The sequence below is a fragment of the Aquarana catesbeiana genome, linkage group LG08 (assembly GCF_042186555.1).
Source record: "Aquarana catesbeiana isolate 2022-GZ linkage group LG08, ASM4218655v1, whole genome shotgun sequence".
In the NCBI taxonomy this organism is placed as follows: Eukaryota; Metazoa; Chordata; class Amphibia; order Anura; family Ranidae; genus Aquarana; species Aquarana catesbeiana.
In genome coordinates this window covers 297,054,992-297,072,733 of record NC_133331.1, presented here as the reverse complement: position 1 = coordinate 297,072,733, position 17,742 = coordinate 297,054,992, and the positions used below count along the sequence as shown (strand labels likewise).

Genomic DNA, 17,742 nt, shown 5'->3' with positions numbered 1-17,742 from the left:
CTATACCAAAAGTCAACATTTTACTGCCAGCACAGAGAAGGAAGATTATCCGAGAGAAATACAAGAATACAGGACGGGGAACACAGCTCAGGAAAGTGACCAGGGGATTACAGGCTGATATCACCCAGTCCCCACCCTACTCTGGACCAATCAGTGAGCAGTATGGGTGGAGGAATGTATTTAGTGTTAATGACCCACCTGTGCTGATCTCTGTAGGAGTGTCCTCCTCTATAAATGTCCCCGTTATTCCATCCTCCTCCATAGACTGCTGATCATCCCTCACATACCTCTCTTCTTCTTCTGATTTAACCTCAAATTCTGTAAATTCTGTATTCTGTAAAATAAAAGTTTACATACAAAATCTACACATTTCCTTGAGTCCATGTTCTAGATGCTCCATCCTACTAACCTTATAATGATGAGGGATGGTGTGACCTTCCTGTGTGGGATCCCGGGAATACAGAGGACGGGGACATCTCTCTGGTGGGTTCCTGGTATTAGGTGGCTCCATCATATCCTTGTTTCCATCTGAAAAGTCCTCCATCACTCCATATTCCTCATCCTCCTCTTTAAACTCTTCTTTAACATCAATATTATCATCCTCGAGGTTTCCATTATGAATATATAATAAAACATTAATTGTAACAAACATGCTTGTAGATAAATCATAACTACCAATGATTGTTCCTCATCTACCTGATGATGGTGAGGGATGGTGTGATCTTCCTGTGTGGAATCCCGGGAATACAGAGGACGGGGACATCTCTCTGGTGGGTTCCCATTACTGGATCCATCTGTAGGAAACACACACACTGACTGAATACATTGTTTCTATGTGTTTATCAGATGATGGGGGGTCTAGGTGGAGCCTCTGTACTGCTCTCTCCTTTACAATAAAGTCTCCTCTTACCCGGTGATGTGAGGGGCGGCTGATTGTCCATCATGACGTCCTTGTAGAGATCCTTGTGTCCTTCTAAATACTCCCACTCCTCCATGGAGAAATAGACAGTGACATCCTGACACCTTATAGGAACCTGACACACACAATGATACAGTCACCATCCAGACACATCCCTTGTCTGTTACTGGATAATGTCCCAGAATTCCCAGAATCCTCCTCACCTCTCCTGTCAGCAGCTCCATCATCTTCTTGATGACTTCTATAATCTTCTCCATGTTGTGTCTCTCAGGTTTTAGGGAGTCACATGGAGGCACTGTGATGGTCATATGATCCCCTGACTTCACCAGAGGAAATCTCTGTATTGAGGAACCAATAGGAATATCATGTTAGACTCCCAGAATCCTCCTCACCTCTCCGGTCAGGTCTGTGTTTTATTAATAGAGATAAGAGTGATGTCATGTGACCTCCCAGAATCCTCCTCACCTCTCCGGTCAGCAGGTAGATGATCTCCAGGGTGAGGTTTAGTATCTTCTCAGTCATGTGACTCCAGTCCTCCTCCATCCTCATTGGTGCTGTCATTTGATCTATACAGGTCTCCTTTTAGATGGATAACTTTGGGAAATGAGAGTAAGAATTATTAGGATGGTATTGGTCACACAATAATAGGATGTGGGGTTGGGGGTGTGGGGGGAATAGGAGGGTTGCTGTACATTGAAGAACTACTACCCCCATGGGAACACATTTCATTTGGACTGTTTAGGGCGGGGCTCGACAAATGTGCTTTGAATATAGGAGATAAAAATATTAGAAGCCAGTTTTTTTGTAACTAACAAATCTTACGGGTGTTCCCGCAGGTGAATTTATCCTTTAACCCTTTCTCAGGCACAGCCATTTTTGCGTTTTTTTTGTACACTTAAAAAAAAAAAAGTTAAGGCCTGAAGATTCCATAAATCCCCCCCAAATATGATATATTTTCTTAAAGCAGACACCTAAGAGAATAAAATAGTGGTTGCTCCAAATAATTATGTCACTGTCAGGGCTGGGCTCAGCCCTTTCTTCTCTGAGATGGCTGCTCAGCTGTCGGCTAATTGCCAGCTCCCATCTCTCTCCACAGTTGCTCAGCTGTTGATGATATCCTGCTCATCAGTCCTGCCTACTTAAGCCGTCCAGTCCAGAGGATCTCTGCCTTTGCCTTGGTCAACATAATAAGAGACTATCTCCTGTGTTCCTGTTTAAAGACTTTGCTTTGCTGACATCCCTTCTGGCTCCAGCTCCTGCTTGTTGTTCCACTACTTTGATCCCTGACTTCTGGCTTGGCTGACTATCCATTCCGGTTACTGAACTCTGGCTATGTTTTGACTACAGAAGGGGAAAGTGGATCACCGCTCCAAGTAGATCAAATGGAGATGAACCTCTCCTCGGAGTTGAAGCAACAGGTGCTGGCAATGCATAAAGCAATTAGGATGAGGGATGATTCTGGACAGCCGCACTCCGAAAATTAGCATTTATTCATAAAAAAGAATATCAAAAATAAATGCCACAGCAGAACACAGGACAGAAGCACTGACGCGTTTCACACTATCAAACAACGCTTAATCATAGCTATGATTAGAGTCAGCTCTTCTGTCCTGTGTTCTGCTGTGGCATGTATTTTTGATATTCCTTTTTTATGAATAAAGGCTAATTTTCGGAGTGGGGCTGCCCAGAATCTTTTCTCATCCTATGTTTGACTACGTTTGTTCTTTTTACTTTTATTATTAAACAAGTGTGATTTAACTGTACTTCTGTCTCGGTCTGATTTCATGGTTTCTGACAGTCACACAATATTACCGCAGGTAAGGAAACACAAAATTTGTGTAAAAGAAAAACGCATTGAAAGTAAATTTTAGGGGGCACAAAACCTCTATATATATTTCCCAATTTTTTTGTAAAATATAAAAGATGAGGTTGCACCGAGTAAATAGATACCAAACATGTCAAACCTTAAATTTGTGTGCGCCCGTGAAATGGCAAAAAACTTCAGTACCCGATATTTATTATATATATTTATATCTGCTTTGAAAGCCCCCTATAGGTCATCAGTTTAGTGTTACCGTGGAGGTCTGGTGTTAGAACTATTGCTCCCATACCGACGTGTGCGAAGATATGTAACATGTAAAACGTTTTCAGGTGTAGGCACCCCGTTGCATGTTTACATTTGTACGTGCGTATATGTGGCATGGGGGCCTAATTTTTTTTGTGGGGGAGGGGGGGGGGGATTTTATGCACTTGGGTGTAACTTGAATTTTTTACGATTAAAAAAAGATTTTTTTTTACTTAACTTTTTGTTCCTCACCACATACGGGACAAAAAGTAGTCTATGTGATGATTTGTTTAGTGATAAATTGCTCCCAACTGTCCTGGATTTGGAGGGACTGTCCCGGATTTGGATGGACTGTCCCGGCTGTGGAGGGACTGTCCCGGATGTGGATGGACTGTCACGGATGTGGAGGGACTGTCTCGGATGTGGAGGGACTGTCCATAAAATTTGAAACAAGGTCCCTCTGTCTCTCTCTCCTCCTCATTTGTCCCTCATTTTGGTCTGATCTATATAGTTGTATACAAAATTCACTTTTTATCTTTCAAAAAGTGTTTCCTGGTGCTAAACCTTTCATCTAAATTGCTGCATTTGTAAATTCCAAAAGCCAATATAAAGAAATTGTAGTGGTAGAAAAAAAAGCACTTTTTGGGTTTAACCAATCATTTTTTTTTTTGTACAATTCTTCTTTAAGAGTGCGTGGCGGCAGGGGGTGTGTCCTATGCCTACATACTTGTGCTAATAGGTGTCCCTTGTTCCCATCTCAGAAAGTTGGGAGGTGTGGCACAGTACATCAACGCCACCGAATGAGGGTGTCAAGAAATGCCGTCTGTCCCTTATGACTATCAGTTTGGTGGTGAGCAGTGCGGGGTGTACCAAGATGGCTGACGCCACTTTCTGACTGCAGCCTTGCCGATTGGTTTTCGAATTTAACATGAAGACAGTATCACAGATCTACAATACTGTATTCCAGGATATACGAGGGGAGGCCAACAAGTCCTTACCCTCACCAAGATCCAGATGTGCCAGAGATCTGAAATTTAGTCTGCTGACTCTTCCTTCTCTACATTTCCACCTCCTATGGTTACACACTTCTCACCTCTGTGGAACAGACCTTTGACACCATCTGTGTAGAAGTATGCCGATTTGGAGGAAAACCAGCTATCAACTTCAGTAATGACGGCCTCAGCCTTTTTGGGGGTTGGGTGATGAAGCACGTTTCCATGTTTTACTCATTTCTTTAGTCTCAGGATCATCTAGACATACCCAGCTTTCATCCATGGTCACTAATCGGTTTAAAAAGTCCTCCTCATCTTTGGGCAGATTTCCCTCTTTGAAGATGGAGGAACCTAATCACGGCTCGGTATTCAACTTTGACCGGCATGACACTTACCAGGGGCAGATCCAGGGGGAGCAATGAGGCAATTGCCCCCCCAACCCCCCCCCCCCCCCCCCCCCGAGAAATTAGTGACAGGCAGGCAGGTGGATCAGTCAGTGTGCCGGCGGGTGAGCGGCCCAACAGACCAGTCGGCGTAGAGCGGGCAGGGGAGCAGAGAGATGATATCATCTCTCACTGCCCGCCCTGCATCACCGCTCTCCTGCCCTCACTGTGCAGCCGCGGGCAGATGACATCATCTCTCTGCTGCCTGCCTTCACGCTGGGACACAGCAAGTGAGAATCTGCACCGTGCAGCTGTAGCAGGCAAGTGACGATCTGCATCTGGTGGCAAGTAACAATCCGCAACGTGTGGCAGGTGACGTGACAAGGGACAAGTACAGGGGGTTAGGAAGGCACAGTACAGGGGGTTAGGTGGGCACAGTACAGGGGGGTAGGAGGGCACAGTACAGGAGGTTAGGAGGGCACAGTACAGGGGGTTAGGAGGGCACAGTACAGGAGGTTAGGAGGGCACAGTACAGGGGGTTAGGAAGGCACAGTACAGGGGGTTAGGTGGGCACAGTACAGGGGGTTAGGAGGGCACAGTACAGGGGGTTAGGAGGGCACAGTACAGGAGGTTAGGAGGGCACAGTACAGGGGGTTAGGAGGGCACAGTACAGGGGGTTAGGTGGGCACAGTACAGGGGGTTAGGAAGGCACAGTACAGGGGGTTAGGAGGGCACAGTACAGGGGGTTAGGAAGGCACAGTACAGGGGGTTAGGAGGGCACAGTACAGGGGGTTAGGAGGGCACAGTACAGGGGGTTAGGTGGGCACAGTACAGGGGGTTAGGAGGGCACAGTACAGGAGGTTAGGAGGGCACAGTACAGGGGGTTAGGTGGGCACAGTACAGGGGGTTAGGAGGGCACAGTACAGGAGGTTAGGTGGGCCCAGTACAGGGGGTTAGGTGGGCACAGTACAGGAGGTTAGGTGGGCCCAGTACAGGGGGTTAGGTGGGCACAGTACAGGAGGTTAGGAGGGCACAGTACAGGGGGGTAGGAGGGCACAGTACAGGGGGTTAGGAGGGCACAGTACAGGGGGTTAGGAGGGCACAGTACAGGAGGTTAGGAGGGCACAGTACAGGGGGTTAGGAGGGCACAGTACAGGGGGTTAGGAGGGCACAGTACAGGAGGTTAGGAGGGCACAGTACAGGGGGTTAGGAGGGCACAGTACAGGTGGTTAGGAGGGCACATTACAGGAGGTTAGGTGGGCCCAGTACAGGGGGTTAGGTGGGCACAGTACAGGAGGTTAGGTAGGCCCAGTACAGGGGGTTAGGAGGGCACAGTACAGGAGGTTAGGTGGGCCCAGTACAGGGGGTTAGGTGGGCCCAGTACAGGGGGTTAGGTGGGCACAGTACAGGAGGTTAGGTAGGCCCAGTACAGGGGGTTAGGAGGGCACAGTACAGGGGGTTAGGAGGGCACAGTACAGGGGGTTAGGTGGGCACAGTACAGGAGTTTAGGAGGGCACAGTACAGGGGGTTAGGAGGGCACAGTACAGGTGGTTAGGAGGGCACATTACAGGAGGTTAGGTGGGCCCAGTACAGGGGGTTAGGTGGGCACAGTACAGGAGGTTAGGTAGGCCCAGTACAGGGGGTTAGGAGGGCACATTACAGGAGGTTAGGTGGGCCCAGTACAGGGGGTTAGGTGGGCCCAGTACAGGGGGTTAGGTGGGCACAGTACAGGAGGTTAGGTAGGCCCAGTACAGGGGGTTAGGAGGGCACAGTACAGGGGGTTAGGAGGGCACAGTACAGGGGGTTAGGTGGGCACAGTACAGGAGTTTAGGAGGGCACAGTACAGGAGGTTAGGTGGGCCCAGTACAGGGGGTTAGGTGGGCACAGTACAGGAGGTTAGGTAGGCCCAGTACAGGGGGTTAGGAGGGCACAGTACAGGGGGTTAGGAGGGCACATTACAGGAGGTTAGGTGGGCCCAGTACAGGGGGTTAGGTGGGCCCAGTACAGGGGGTTAGGTGGGCACAGTACAGGAGGTTAGGTAGGCCCAGTACAGGGGGTTAGGAGGGCACAGTACAGGGGGTTAGGTGGGCACAGTACAGGAGTTTAGGAGGGCACAGTACAGGAGGTTAGGTGGGCCCAGTACAGGGGGTTAGGAGGGCACAGTAAGGGGTGTAGGAGGGCACAGTAAGGGGGGTAGGAGGGCACAGTGGCATCACTAGGGGGGAGCGGGGGGGTGAGGGCTGCACCCAGGTGATACCTGCCAGAGGGATGACACCCGGCATTGTATTGAGAGAGGCGCCGCGTCTCTCTCTTCTTCCTCCTGCACACTCCGGTATCTCTACTGGCATCTGCCGTGTCTCCTTGGCTCCCTGCGATGTTCGGGGAGGGAGGAGGAGATAATATTGTGAGGCAGACAGCGCAGGAGAAGAGTCCCATTGCCCAGCACCCACATGTCCTCCGGGAACCACAATCGCCTATTATTGTGACAGGCAGACGGGGAGGGGTGTTGGCAGACGGGGAGAGGTGCCGGCAGAGGGGGAGAGGTTCCGGCAGACGGGGAGAGGTGCCGGAAGACGGGGAGAGGTGCCGGAAGACGGGGAGAGGTGCCGGCAGACGGGGAGAGGTGCCGGCAGACGGGGAGAGGTGCCGGAAGACGGGGAGAGGTGCCGGCAGACGGGGAGAGGTGCCGGAAGACGGGGAGAGGTGTCGGCAGACGGGGAGAGGTGCCGGCAGACGGGGAGAGGTGCCGGAAGACGGGGAGAGGTGCCGGAAGACGGGGAGAGGTGTCGGCAGACGGGGAGAGGTGCCGGCAGACGGGGAGAGGTGCCAGAAGACGGGGAGAGGTGCCGGAAGACGGGGAGAGGTGCCGGCAGACGGGGAGAGGTGCCGGAAGACGGGGAGAGGTGCCGGCAGACGGGGAGAGGTGCCGGAAGATGGGGAGAGGTGCCGGAAGACGGGGAGAGGTGCCGGCAGATGGAGAGAGGTGCCGGCTGTCTATCATAATTACACTCCTCAGAGCTGATGGAGCCTAGGCTCCTCCTCCACACTGACAGTATATCCACAACAGGAGGAGGAGCCTAGGAGGAAGGACATGTGTATGGACAGAGCCACACTGATCTGAGGTCTGTGAATGTAGAGAGGGGAGATATATACGGGGGAGGGTTACATTAGGGTTATTACACGGGGGAGGGTTACATTAGAGGGATTACACTGGGGGAGGGTTTCATTAGGGGGAATACATGGGGGGGGAGGGTTGAATTAGGGGGATTACATTAGGGGGATTGCACAGGGGGATAACTGTGCTGCTGCGCTAACCTGCTCAGTGACCGGTGGGGTGGGGGGGTGACACAAAATTTTACCGCACTGGGTGACACCAAACCTAGTGACGCCACTGGGAGGGCACAGTAAGGAAGTTAGGAGGGCACAGTAAGGTGGGTAGGAGGGCACAGTAGAGGGGGTGAGGTGGGCACAGTGAGGGGGGGTAGGAGGGCACAGTAAGGGGGGGGTAGGAGAACACAATAAGGGGGGTAGGAGGGCACAGTAAGGTGGGTAGGAGAACACAGTAAGGGGTGTAGGAGGGCACAGTAAGGTGGGTGTAGGAGAACACAGTAAGGGGGGTAGGAGGGCACAGTAAGGTGGGTAGGAGGGCACAGTAAGGGGGGGGGTAGGAGAACACAGTAAGGGGGGTAGGAGGGCACAGTAAGGTGGGTAGGAGGGCACAGTAAGGGGGGGTAGGAGAACACAGTAAGGGGGGTAGGAGGGCACAGTAAGGGGGGTAGGAGAACACAGTAAGGGGGGTAGGAGGGCACAGTAAGGTGGGTAGGAGGGCACAGTAAGGTGGGTAGGAGGGCACAGTAATAGGTGTAGGAGGGCACAGTAAGGTGGGTAGGAGGGCACAGTAAGGGGTCACTGCTGGCAGAGCTCTGTCTCCCATCCCTGCATTGTACACATCCTGAACACAGGCAGAGCTCCCCACACAGCACACACTGGAGGTGAAATCCCATTCCCTGCACAGTGTATATCTAACTACTGGTTGCAGTTCTGACCTGTGACCTTCCATGGTGGGAATGGAGTTGCAGTATCTATCTATACACTATGCACATGGTAGCTGTAAGGGAATGGGATGGGGAGGAGGAGCTCTTAGTTCCTTAGTTCTGTGCTTAAGATGTGTGCCATGCGGGGATAGGAGACTGCCGGTGTCTTGCCGAGAAAGTTCCCCTGGCGGATAAGGACCCCCCCATACTGCGCATGCGATGGGCTTGCGCAGTACGAACAACTACGGAGCCGCCGAAAGTTGCCGAAGAAGAACAGCTGATCGTCAGCTCTATACGTCGCCTGCGCACTACATTCTGACCTAAGTCCACGTTAAAGCCCCACCATCCAAGTGGACATAGAGTCAGAATATTAAAATGCCGAGCGAAGCGAGGCTGTGACCGAAGCGTGGCGAGCGTAGCAGGCGCCGTGTACAGCTGACTCAGGTGTTCAGCTTTGGCTCTTTTCGGTGGCTCCCTTGTTGTTCCTACTGCGCTGCACCTGCGCAGTACAGGGGGGTCATTATCCGCCGAGGGGAACTTTCTCAGCAGAACACCGGCAAGCGTCAGGGTTGGTGGAGGGCTTGGAAGGGGGGAGCTCACCCCTCCCCAAAAAAGCCACCCGCCCCCAATACCCCCCTAGATCGGGGCATGATCTGACCTCTGCTACTTGAGCTGGAGGAATGTCTACTGCTCCGATCCCCGCCGGCTCTCCTCTCCACGCCCTGTGATTGGAGCACTACAGATCCCGCTCACATAGGCAGTGCCCAGGTTGCCCCTGTGCATTAAGATGACCCTGGGCCAGAGAAGACAGCCGGCCGGAGGGGAGGAGGAGGCGTTCCACTCCCAAGGTGACGTCACTTCCTGTATTGGAGCATTTTCATGAGTACCGATACTCTCAAACATGCCTAGTATCAGTCCCGATACCGGTATGTCCATTTCTTAGCTGTGTAGTCAGGATGTAGGCCATGTATGGTCAGGATGGTCATTGTCTTGTCTATTTATTGTCAGTGCGGTTTGTTTAGAACAGGGGTCTCAAACTGGTGGACCTCCAGCTGTTGCGGAACTATAAGTCCCATCATGCCTCAGGCTCTGCCTGTGGGAGTCACGCTTGTAACTGTCAGCCTTGCAATGCGTCATGGGACTTGTACAGTCTAGTCTCGCAACAGCTGGAGGGCTGCCAGTTTAAGACCCCCCTGGATTAGAGGAAAAAATTACTAGAATTTATCTAAAAAATGAAGAGAATGTTCCGGCCCCGTAAGTAGGGAAATGTCCTGACCCTGAAGGGGTTAATCTAGGTTTCCACACTATATATGTGTGTATCATCATCTGCTGGAGATAAAAGACATCACAGTGACTATGGAGGAAGAAGACGGACATGACGGGGGGGTTACTGGGTGTAAATAGAAAATAAGATCTTATTACCTCCTTTACTGAAAATTCCAGCAACGTCTCCTCTGTACTTCCTCCTGACTCACCTCTCACCCAGAACTTCCTGTCTTCCATAGAGACTTCCAGACTTGGTGGGAGTGAGAAGATCACCACCTTGTGGAGCTCCACTCCCGGCAAGGACATAGTTGCCAACATTGTAAAAAATATATAGGGACACTTTTTTGGCTGTAGGCGGAGTCTTATTATAATTAGGGGGTGGGATATGCGTTTGTAGGTGTGACACAGCAAAAAAAAGAAAAATGCAGGGCGCGCGAGGGAGGGAGGGAGGGAGAGAGAAAGAAGGAAAGGAGAGAAGGAAGGAAAGAGGGATGGAGGGACAGCGGGCCCAAATCCTAGACCAAAATAGAAATGTGTATTCCAGAGTTTAACAAATCAGCAGATAAAGATACTCCAAACACCTGGTGTTAGCGCTTCAATCATCCCAGCACCATGGTTGTTGTGGTGTCAGGATGATTGAAGCGCATTATTACTATTATTACATTGTTATATAGAATGAAATCATTCAACTCACCATAATCCAGAATCAGTGGGACCCCTGAGCGTGTCACCTGCCATCAGATGCCATCAGGTGCCCCCAGCAGAGTCCGTCCTTGCATCAGGTGCCCTCAGCAGAGTCTATCCTTACATCAGGTGCCCCCAGCAGAGTCTGTCCTCACATCAAGTGCCCCAACAGAGTACGTCCTTACATCAGGTGCCCCCAGAAGCAGAGGTCCTCCTTACAGATCTGCGTCCCTGGCAGCAGAGCCCCTCCTTACATCTGGTGTCCCCAGCAGCGGAGCCCTCCTTTAATCTGGTGTCCCCAGCAGCGGAGCCTTCCTTTACATCTGGTGTCCCCGGCAGCAGAGCCCTCCTTTACATCTGCTGTCCCCGGCAGCAGAGCCATCCTTTAAATTTGGTGTCCCCAGCAGTGGAGCACTCCTTTACATCTGGTGTGCCCCGCCGGGGAGCCCTCCTTTACATCTGTGTCCCCAGCAGCGGAGCCCTCCTTTACATCTGGTGTCTCCAGCAGCAGAGCCCTCCTTTACATCTGGTGTCTCCAGCAGCGGAGCCCTCCTTTACATCTGTGTCCCCGGCAGTGGAGCCCTCATTTACATCTGGCTTCCCCAGCAGTGGAGCCCTCCTTTACATCTGGTGTCCCCAGTACAGTACCTCTTACATCAGGTGTCCCCAGCAGCGTGCCTCTTACATCAGGTGTCCCCAGCGGAGTGCCTCTTACATCAGGTGTCCCCAGCGGTCAGTGTCCCCAGCGGTCAGTGTCCCCAGTGGTCAGTGTCCCCAGCGGAGTGCCTGTTACATCAGGTTCCTTGGCTGGAGAATTGTGAAGAGAGAAGCCGATTCATTGGCTGCACGGATCGGCCCCTCCCATCTCCACCAAACATGAGGAACAAGAGGTGTGTTCCACCGAACATGAGGAACAAGTGTTTCCCCTTGAACACAAGGGGAAAGCTCTTGCGGCGGCGCCGGCGGTAATTTTGTTGGAGCCAGGAGCCAGAACTGCTGCAGAGCCAAACATTCCCGTTTTTCCATGGACAAAAGGCAAAATCCTGAATTGGGACGGCCTCCGATCGGGACAAGGGTCCCAAAATCAGTATTGTCCCGGAAAAATCGAGACTGTTGGCAACTATGTAAGGGACATATATGTAAATAAATTTATATGGACATTTTTAATTGGCAATTTATTTAAGAGTGAGTTCACAAATTACAATAGGCAGAATAGGCAACATCTGTTATTCAGCCGGGGAAAGTACTCATTGTAATTATCTTTCATGGAATGTTTAGAACTCAACAAATGTCACATTTGTCGCCTGACAGCCAGAAGTCATTTCTTCACACATAATCTCTCTAATGTAGCATTTTAAAATAGTACTTTAATGTGTGTGTTTATGGAAATCTGGCGTCCGTTGTACTGACCTTCCTTTTTAGAGCAACTTCATTACAGTGAGAAGACAGACAAAATTCATACCAAACCAAAGGGCCTGGTATAGATTGGGGGGGAACCCCTTGTTGTTTTCCTTTTGTTTATTGAATTTAACTCCTGTTTTTTGCCGTATTTACCAAGCGTTTTTGCGGTAAATACTGCATAAAGCAATAGTAAATTGGCATTTTCAGGATCGCATGCGGTACTGCGCCCCCTGCATACGTAACCCCGCCCCCTGGATGCAGAGCGGCCCGAGGAGAAGGAAAGAAGACGCGGACGCCGCGGAGGAAGATGCTGGACAAGAACACCGGAGGAAGAACCAGAAGAACCAGAAGAAGAAGAAGATGGAGGAAGAAACTGAAGGAAGATAGAAGATAGAAGAAAGAAGAAGGAAGATAGAAGAAAGAAGAAGCATTTAAATAAAGGAATTGTCAAAAACTGTCTCTTGCCATTTTTAACATTTTTTACACTTTTTTGTGAAATGGTAGGTTACCATTTCACATAGGGGGGAGGGCCGGGATCTGGGGGTCCCCTTGTTAAGTCCCCCGCCTGCAGACCCCCACAACCACTGGGCAAGGGTTGTGGGGATGAGGCCCTTGTCCCCATCAACATGGGGACAAGGTGTTTTGGGGGGCTACCCCAAAGCACCCTCCCAATGTTGAGGGCATGTGGCCTGGTACGGTTCAGGAGGGCAGGGGGGGGGGCTCTCTCGTCCTGAAAAGCCTGGTATGGAATTTAGGGGGACCCCCTACGTCATTTTTATTTTTAAATTTTGGTTCGGGGTTCCCCTGTGGGGAATTCCCATGCCGTTTTCATCAATGAACTTTTATGTGTATTGTCGGACCAGCAATTCATTAATAGCCGCGAGTAGTTTTAAATGACTTTTTTTCCTTTGAAATGTCATTTTGCTGTCAGACTGTTCTAAACACGGCAAACATGCGCCCCTTTACAGGCATACTATAGACACCCCCCCGGTATGAAATTTAAAGGAATATTACACTTTTATTGTTTCACTTTAAGCATTATTAAAATCACTGCTCCCGAAAAAACGGCTGTTTTTAAAACTTTTTTTTGCATTGATCCTTGGCCCCTGGGGCAGGACCTGGGTCCCCAAATACTTTTTATGACAATACCATGCATATAAGCCTTTAAAATTAGCACTTTTGATTTCTCCCATATACTTTTAAAGGGTGTTCTGCGGCTTTCGAATTTGCCGCGAACACCCCAAATTGTTCGCTGTTCGGCGAACAGCCGATGTCTCGAAGCTCATCCCTAGTCACCAGTAGTATTGAGCGAACAGTTCGGCCGGAGCATTGGCTGTTTGCCCATTGAACATGCAAATTGTCAGGGCTTTCAAATGTTTGTTCGGCCCACTGCACGCTGCATTGGAAGCCCTGATTGGCTGAAGCAATGAAGGATTTGCCCAGTCAGGGCACAGAACACTGTCAGAGCCATGATTGGAGAAAGTAATGACGATTGTGCCCAATCATGGCCCATTGCTCATACACCCACCCTCCTCTATAAAAGGATCCATCCCACAGCGGCCATTTGATATTGCAGTGGAGAGAGATAGAACAGGGCTCTGCTCATTGCTACTAGAGAGTTATTGTGCATAGTGTGTGTAAGTGTAGGATGAATATAGTGATAGTGCAGAGTGAGTGTAGTGCGACCGTTCAAATTTACTTTAGTGTCAGTGTAGAGTGTCAGTGCACGTTTACTGCAGTATATTGAAGTGTGTTAGTGCATGTTTACTGCAGTATATTGAGGTGCGTTGGTGCGCGTTTACTGCAGTATATTGCGGTGCATGTTTATTGCAGTACATTGAGGTGCATTGGTGCACGTTTACTGCGGTATATTTAGGTGTGTTAGTGCACGTTTACTGCAGTATATTGAGGTGCATTAGTGCACGTTTACTGCAGTATATTGAAGTGCGTTAGTGCACGTTTACTGCAGTATATTGAGGCGCATTCATGCACGTTTAGTGCAGTATATTGAGGTGCGTTAGTGCATGTTTACTGCAGTATATTGAAGTGCGTTAGTGCACGTTTACTACAGTATATTGCGGTGCATAAGTGCACGTTAATGCAGTATATTGAGGTGCATTCATGCACGTTTAGTGCAGTATATTGAGGTGCGTTAGTGCATGTTTACTGCAGTATATTGAGGTTCATTAGTGCACATTTACTGCAGTATATAGAGCTGTGTTAGTGCACATTTACTGCAGTATATTGAAGTGCGTTAGTGCACGTTTACTACAGTATATTGAGGTGCATTAGTGCACGTTTCTGAAGTATATTGCTGTGCATTAGTGCACATTTACTGTAGTATATTGCGGTGCATTAGTGCACGTTTACTGCAGTATATTTTGGTGTGTTAGTGCACGTTTACTGCAGTATATTGAGGTGCATTGGTGCACGTTTACTGCAGTATACTGCGGTGCATTAGTGCATGTTTACTGTAGTATATTGAGGTGCATTAGTGCATGTTTACTGCAGTATATTGAGGTGCGTTAATGCACATTTACTGCCGTATATTGAGGTGCGTTAGTGCACGTTTACTGCAGTATATTGAGGTGCATTCGTGCATGTTTACTGCAGCATATTGAGGTGTGTTAGTGCCATAGTTGCCAACATTGCAAAAAAAATTTGTGGGACACTTTTTTGGCTGTAGGCGGAGCCGTATAATAATTAGTGGGCGGGGCATGCGTTTGTAGGCGTGGCATAGCAATAAAAAAGAAAACTGCGCCGCGCAAAGCACGCCGTGGTGAAGAATAGGTGTGGTTTACGTGAAATAGTGGGCATGGCTCAAAGGGGGTGTGGTTAGAGTCTGAGATGAATGAGGGATGGAGAGGGAAAGGGAGAGAGGAATGGAGGTACAGCAGGCCCAGATCCTACACAACAATAGAAATATGTGTATTCTAGAAAGTTTAACAATCAACAGATAAAGATATTCCAAACACCTGGTGTTAGCGCTTCAATCATCCTGGCACCATGATTGTTATGGTGTCAGGATGATTGAAGTTCATTATTTCTATTATTACATTGTAATATAAAATGAAATCATTCAACCCACCATAATGCCGAATCAGTGGGATCCCTGAGCGTGTCACTAGCCACGTCGCCTGCCACCAGCAGAGTCCTTCCTTGCATCAGGTGCCCCCAGCAGACTCTGTCCTTGCATCAGGTGTCCCCAGCAGAGTCTGTCCTTGTATCAGGTGCCCCCGGCAGAGTCCCTCCTTGCATCAGGTGCCCCCGGCAGAGTCCCTCCTTGCATCAGGTGCCCCCGGCAGAGTCCCTCCTTGCATCAGGTGCCCCCGGCAGAGTCCCTCCTTGCATCAGGTGCCCCCAGCAGAGTCCCTCCTTGCATCGGGTGAGCCCAGCAGAGTCTGTCCTTGTATCAGGTGCCCCCGGCAGAGTCCCTCCTTGAATCAGGTGCCCCCAGCAGAGTCCCTCCTTGCATCAGGTGCCCCTGGCAGAGTCCCTCCTTGCATTAGATGCCCCCAGCAGAAACCCTCCTTGCATCAGGTGCCCCCAGCAGAGTCCCTCCTTGCATCAGGTGCCACCAGCAGAGTCGGTCTTTACACCAGTATTCCCAGCCTCAGTCCTTAAATCAGTGTCCCAGGCAGAGCCATAGTTACCCCCCCTGTACATAGTTACCCCCTCCCCCTGTATATAGCTAACCCCCCTCCTGTAAATAGTTAACCCCCTCCTCCTGTATATAGTTAACCCCCCTCCTGTACATTAAAGTTAAATTGCTGCAGAGACAAGAGCCAGTGGCGGCACTACAGCTGGTGTCACCCGGTGCGGAAAAAAATTGGTGTCACCCCGCCTCCACCAACTATGGCCCCCCTTCCCCTCCCTCAGTAAAGACCTCCCCCACTAAGTACAGACCGCCCCTCCATCAGTTTAGACCCCCTCAGTGTAGACCCCCCTCATCAGTATAGACCCCCTCAGTACAGACCCCTCTCCTTCAATACAGACCCCCCTCAGTGCGGTCCCCCATCTAACAGTATAGACCCCCTCAGTGCAGACCCCCCTCCATCAGTGCAGACCCCCCTCCATTAGTGCAGACCCCCCTCCATCAGTGTAGACCCCCCTCAGTGCACACCCCCCCTCTATCAGTGCAGGCCCCCCTAAGTGCAGACCCCCCCTCTATCAGTGCAGACCCCCTCTATAAGTGCAACCCCCCTCTATCAGTGCAGACCCCCCTCTATCAGTGCAGACCCCCCTCTGTCAGTGCAGACCCATCCTCTATCAGTGCAGACCCCCCTCTCTATCAGTGCAGACCCCCCTCTATTAGTGCAGACCCTCCTCTATAAGTGCAGAACTCCCTCAGTGCAGATCCCCCTTAGTGCAGACCCCCCCTCTATTAGTGCAGAACCCCCTCAGTGCAGCCCCCCTCATTAGTGCAGGCCCCCTCAGTGCAGACCACCCCCTCCATCAGTGCCAGTGCCGACCCTCCCCTCCCATAACGCCCCCCAGCACACGTCCAGGAACTCCAGGAGCGGCCGGTGTTCTGATGAAATTAGTGTCCCCCCATCGGAAAGTGTCCGCTCTGTACTGTGCAGGCGCCGATAGATACCAGCGCCGTGTGTTCAGTGGAGAGGGGAGGAGCCAATCCGTGCAGCTAAAGAAGCCGATTCATTGGCTGCACGGATTGAGCCCCCTTCCTCTCTCCACTGAACACAAGGGGGAAGATCCAGTGGCAGCGCCGATGGCCATTTTGCTGGAGCCAGCTGCACCAAAAATTAAAAATCAAACATTCCCGATTTTCCTGATGAAAATCCTAATTCGGGACAGCCTCCGATCGGGACGAGGGTCCCAAAATCGGGATTGTCTCGGGAAAATCGGGACTGTTGGCAACTATGTAGTGCACGTTTACTGCAGTATATTGAAGTGCATTAGTGCACCTTTACTGCAGTATATTGAGGTGCGTTAGTGCACATTTACTGCAGTATAGTGAGGTGCATTCGTGCACGTTTACTGCAGTATATTATAGTGTATCAGTGGAGTGTGTCTGTGTACTCAAATTAAAGTGCACCAAACACCACTTTCCATTGATTAAAGTGCATCCACGTACACATTTCTGCATCTTTATCACATTTCAGTAATAAGCCCCTCTTATCATGTCTGGGAGGACAACAAGGAGAGGCAGACCCTCCCATGACACTGTGAGGGGGCCAGCAGCGTAGTTATCCACGGGCAAAGGTTGTGGTCAGTCCTCAGGCAGGGCATAATTTCCTCTGTTTAGTGATGTTGCCAGTGCATTCCAGCCACACAATGCAGAGGAGGTGGTGGACTGGCTTACTAAACCATCCTCATCCTCCATCACCTAAGCAGAGACTAGTGCGCAGTCCCCTGCAGCTGTCAGAGTGGCTTATTCTGCCTCCTTGTCCACAGCTATTCCTGCCATAGTGCCGGCATCAGGCATGGAGGAGTCAGCAGAGTTATTTGAACACAGCGTCAGTCACTTACTCCTTGATGATGCACAGCCATTGCTTGATCATCAAGAGTACCTCTATAGGGTTATAGAGTGAAGTCACCACCAACACCCAAAGCCCAATTTTTCCACACCTGCGACTTCTATCCAAAGTCTGCGAAGGTCACCAGAATTTATCCAAAAAATCTCTAATCTTGTTCCCAGTGCACTACATTGTGGCCTCATCATACAGACTGGCCCTCCATGCTGTTGTTTACAAAATAAAAAAACCTTGCAGGGAAAATCAATTTAAATGTCATTTTTTGGCCTTTATAAATGTAATTTTTGCTGAAGCAGGTTCTATACATGCTACAGATGCGCCACTTTACAGGCAGACTAAGGCGACCCCCCAGGCACTATATTTAAAGGAATCTTTCATTTTTCTGCTTTTACTTTAACCATCAGTATATTACTGCTCATTTAAAAATGACGTTTTTTAAAAACTTTTTTTCATTGATACATGTCCCCCAGGGCAGTACCTGGACCCCCATAATCATTGTATTT

General features: G+C 50.1%; 1 protein-coding gene across 1 annotated transcript; it reads right to left on the bottom strand.

Annotated features, from left to right (window-relative positions):
- Positions 1–879: 879 nt before the first annotated feature.
- Positions 880–9,979, bottom strand: LOC141104941 (oocyte zinc finger protein XlCOF8.4-like). Its single transcript, XM_073594747.1, has 3 exons — positions 9,816–9,979; positions 1,385–1,513; positions 880–1,257 (listed from the first exon to the last, which is right to left on the bottom strand). Exons 2-3 carry the CDS (start codon positions 1,478–1,480, stop codon positions 907–909), a joined length of 447 nt encoding a protein of 148 aa, XP_073450848.1. The 5' UTR covers positions 1,481–1,513; positions 9,816–9,979; the 3' UTR covers positions 880–906.
- Positions 9,980–17,742: the final 7,763 nt, after the last annotated feature.

Excerpts from the sequence above, each read along its gene's own strand:
- LOC141104941 (XM_073594747.1), bottom strand. The coding sequence starts at position 1,480 with ATGACAGCACCAATGAGGATGGAGGAGGACTGGAGTCACATGACTGAG. Across the intron at positions 1,258-1,384 it reads TCTACCTGCTGACCGGAGAG|AGATTTCCTCTGGTGAAGTC; the intron begins GTGAGGAGGATT and ends TCCTCAATACAG.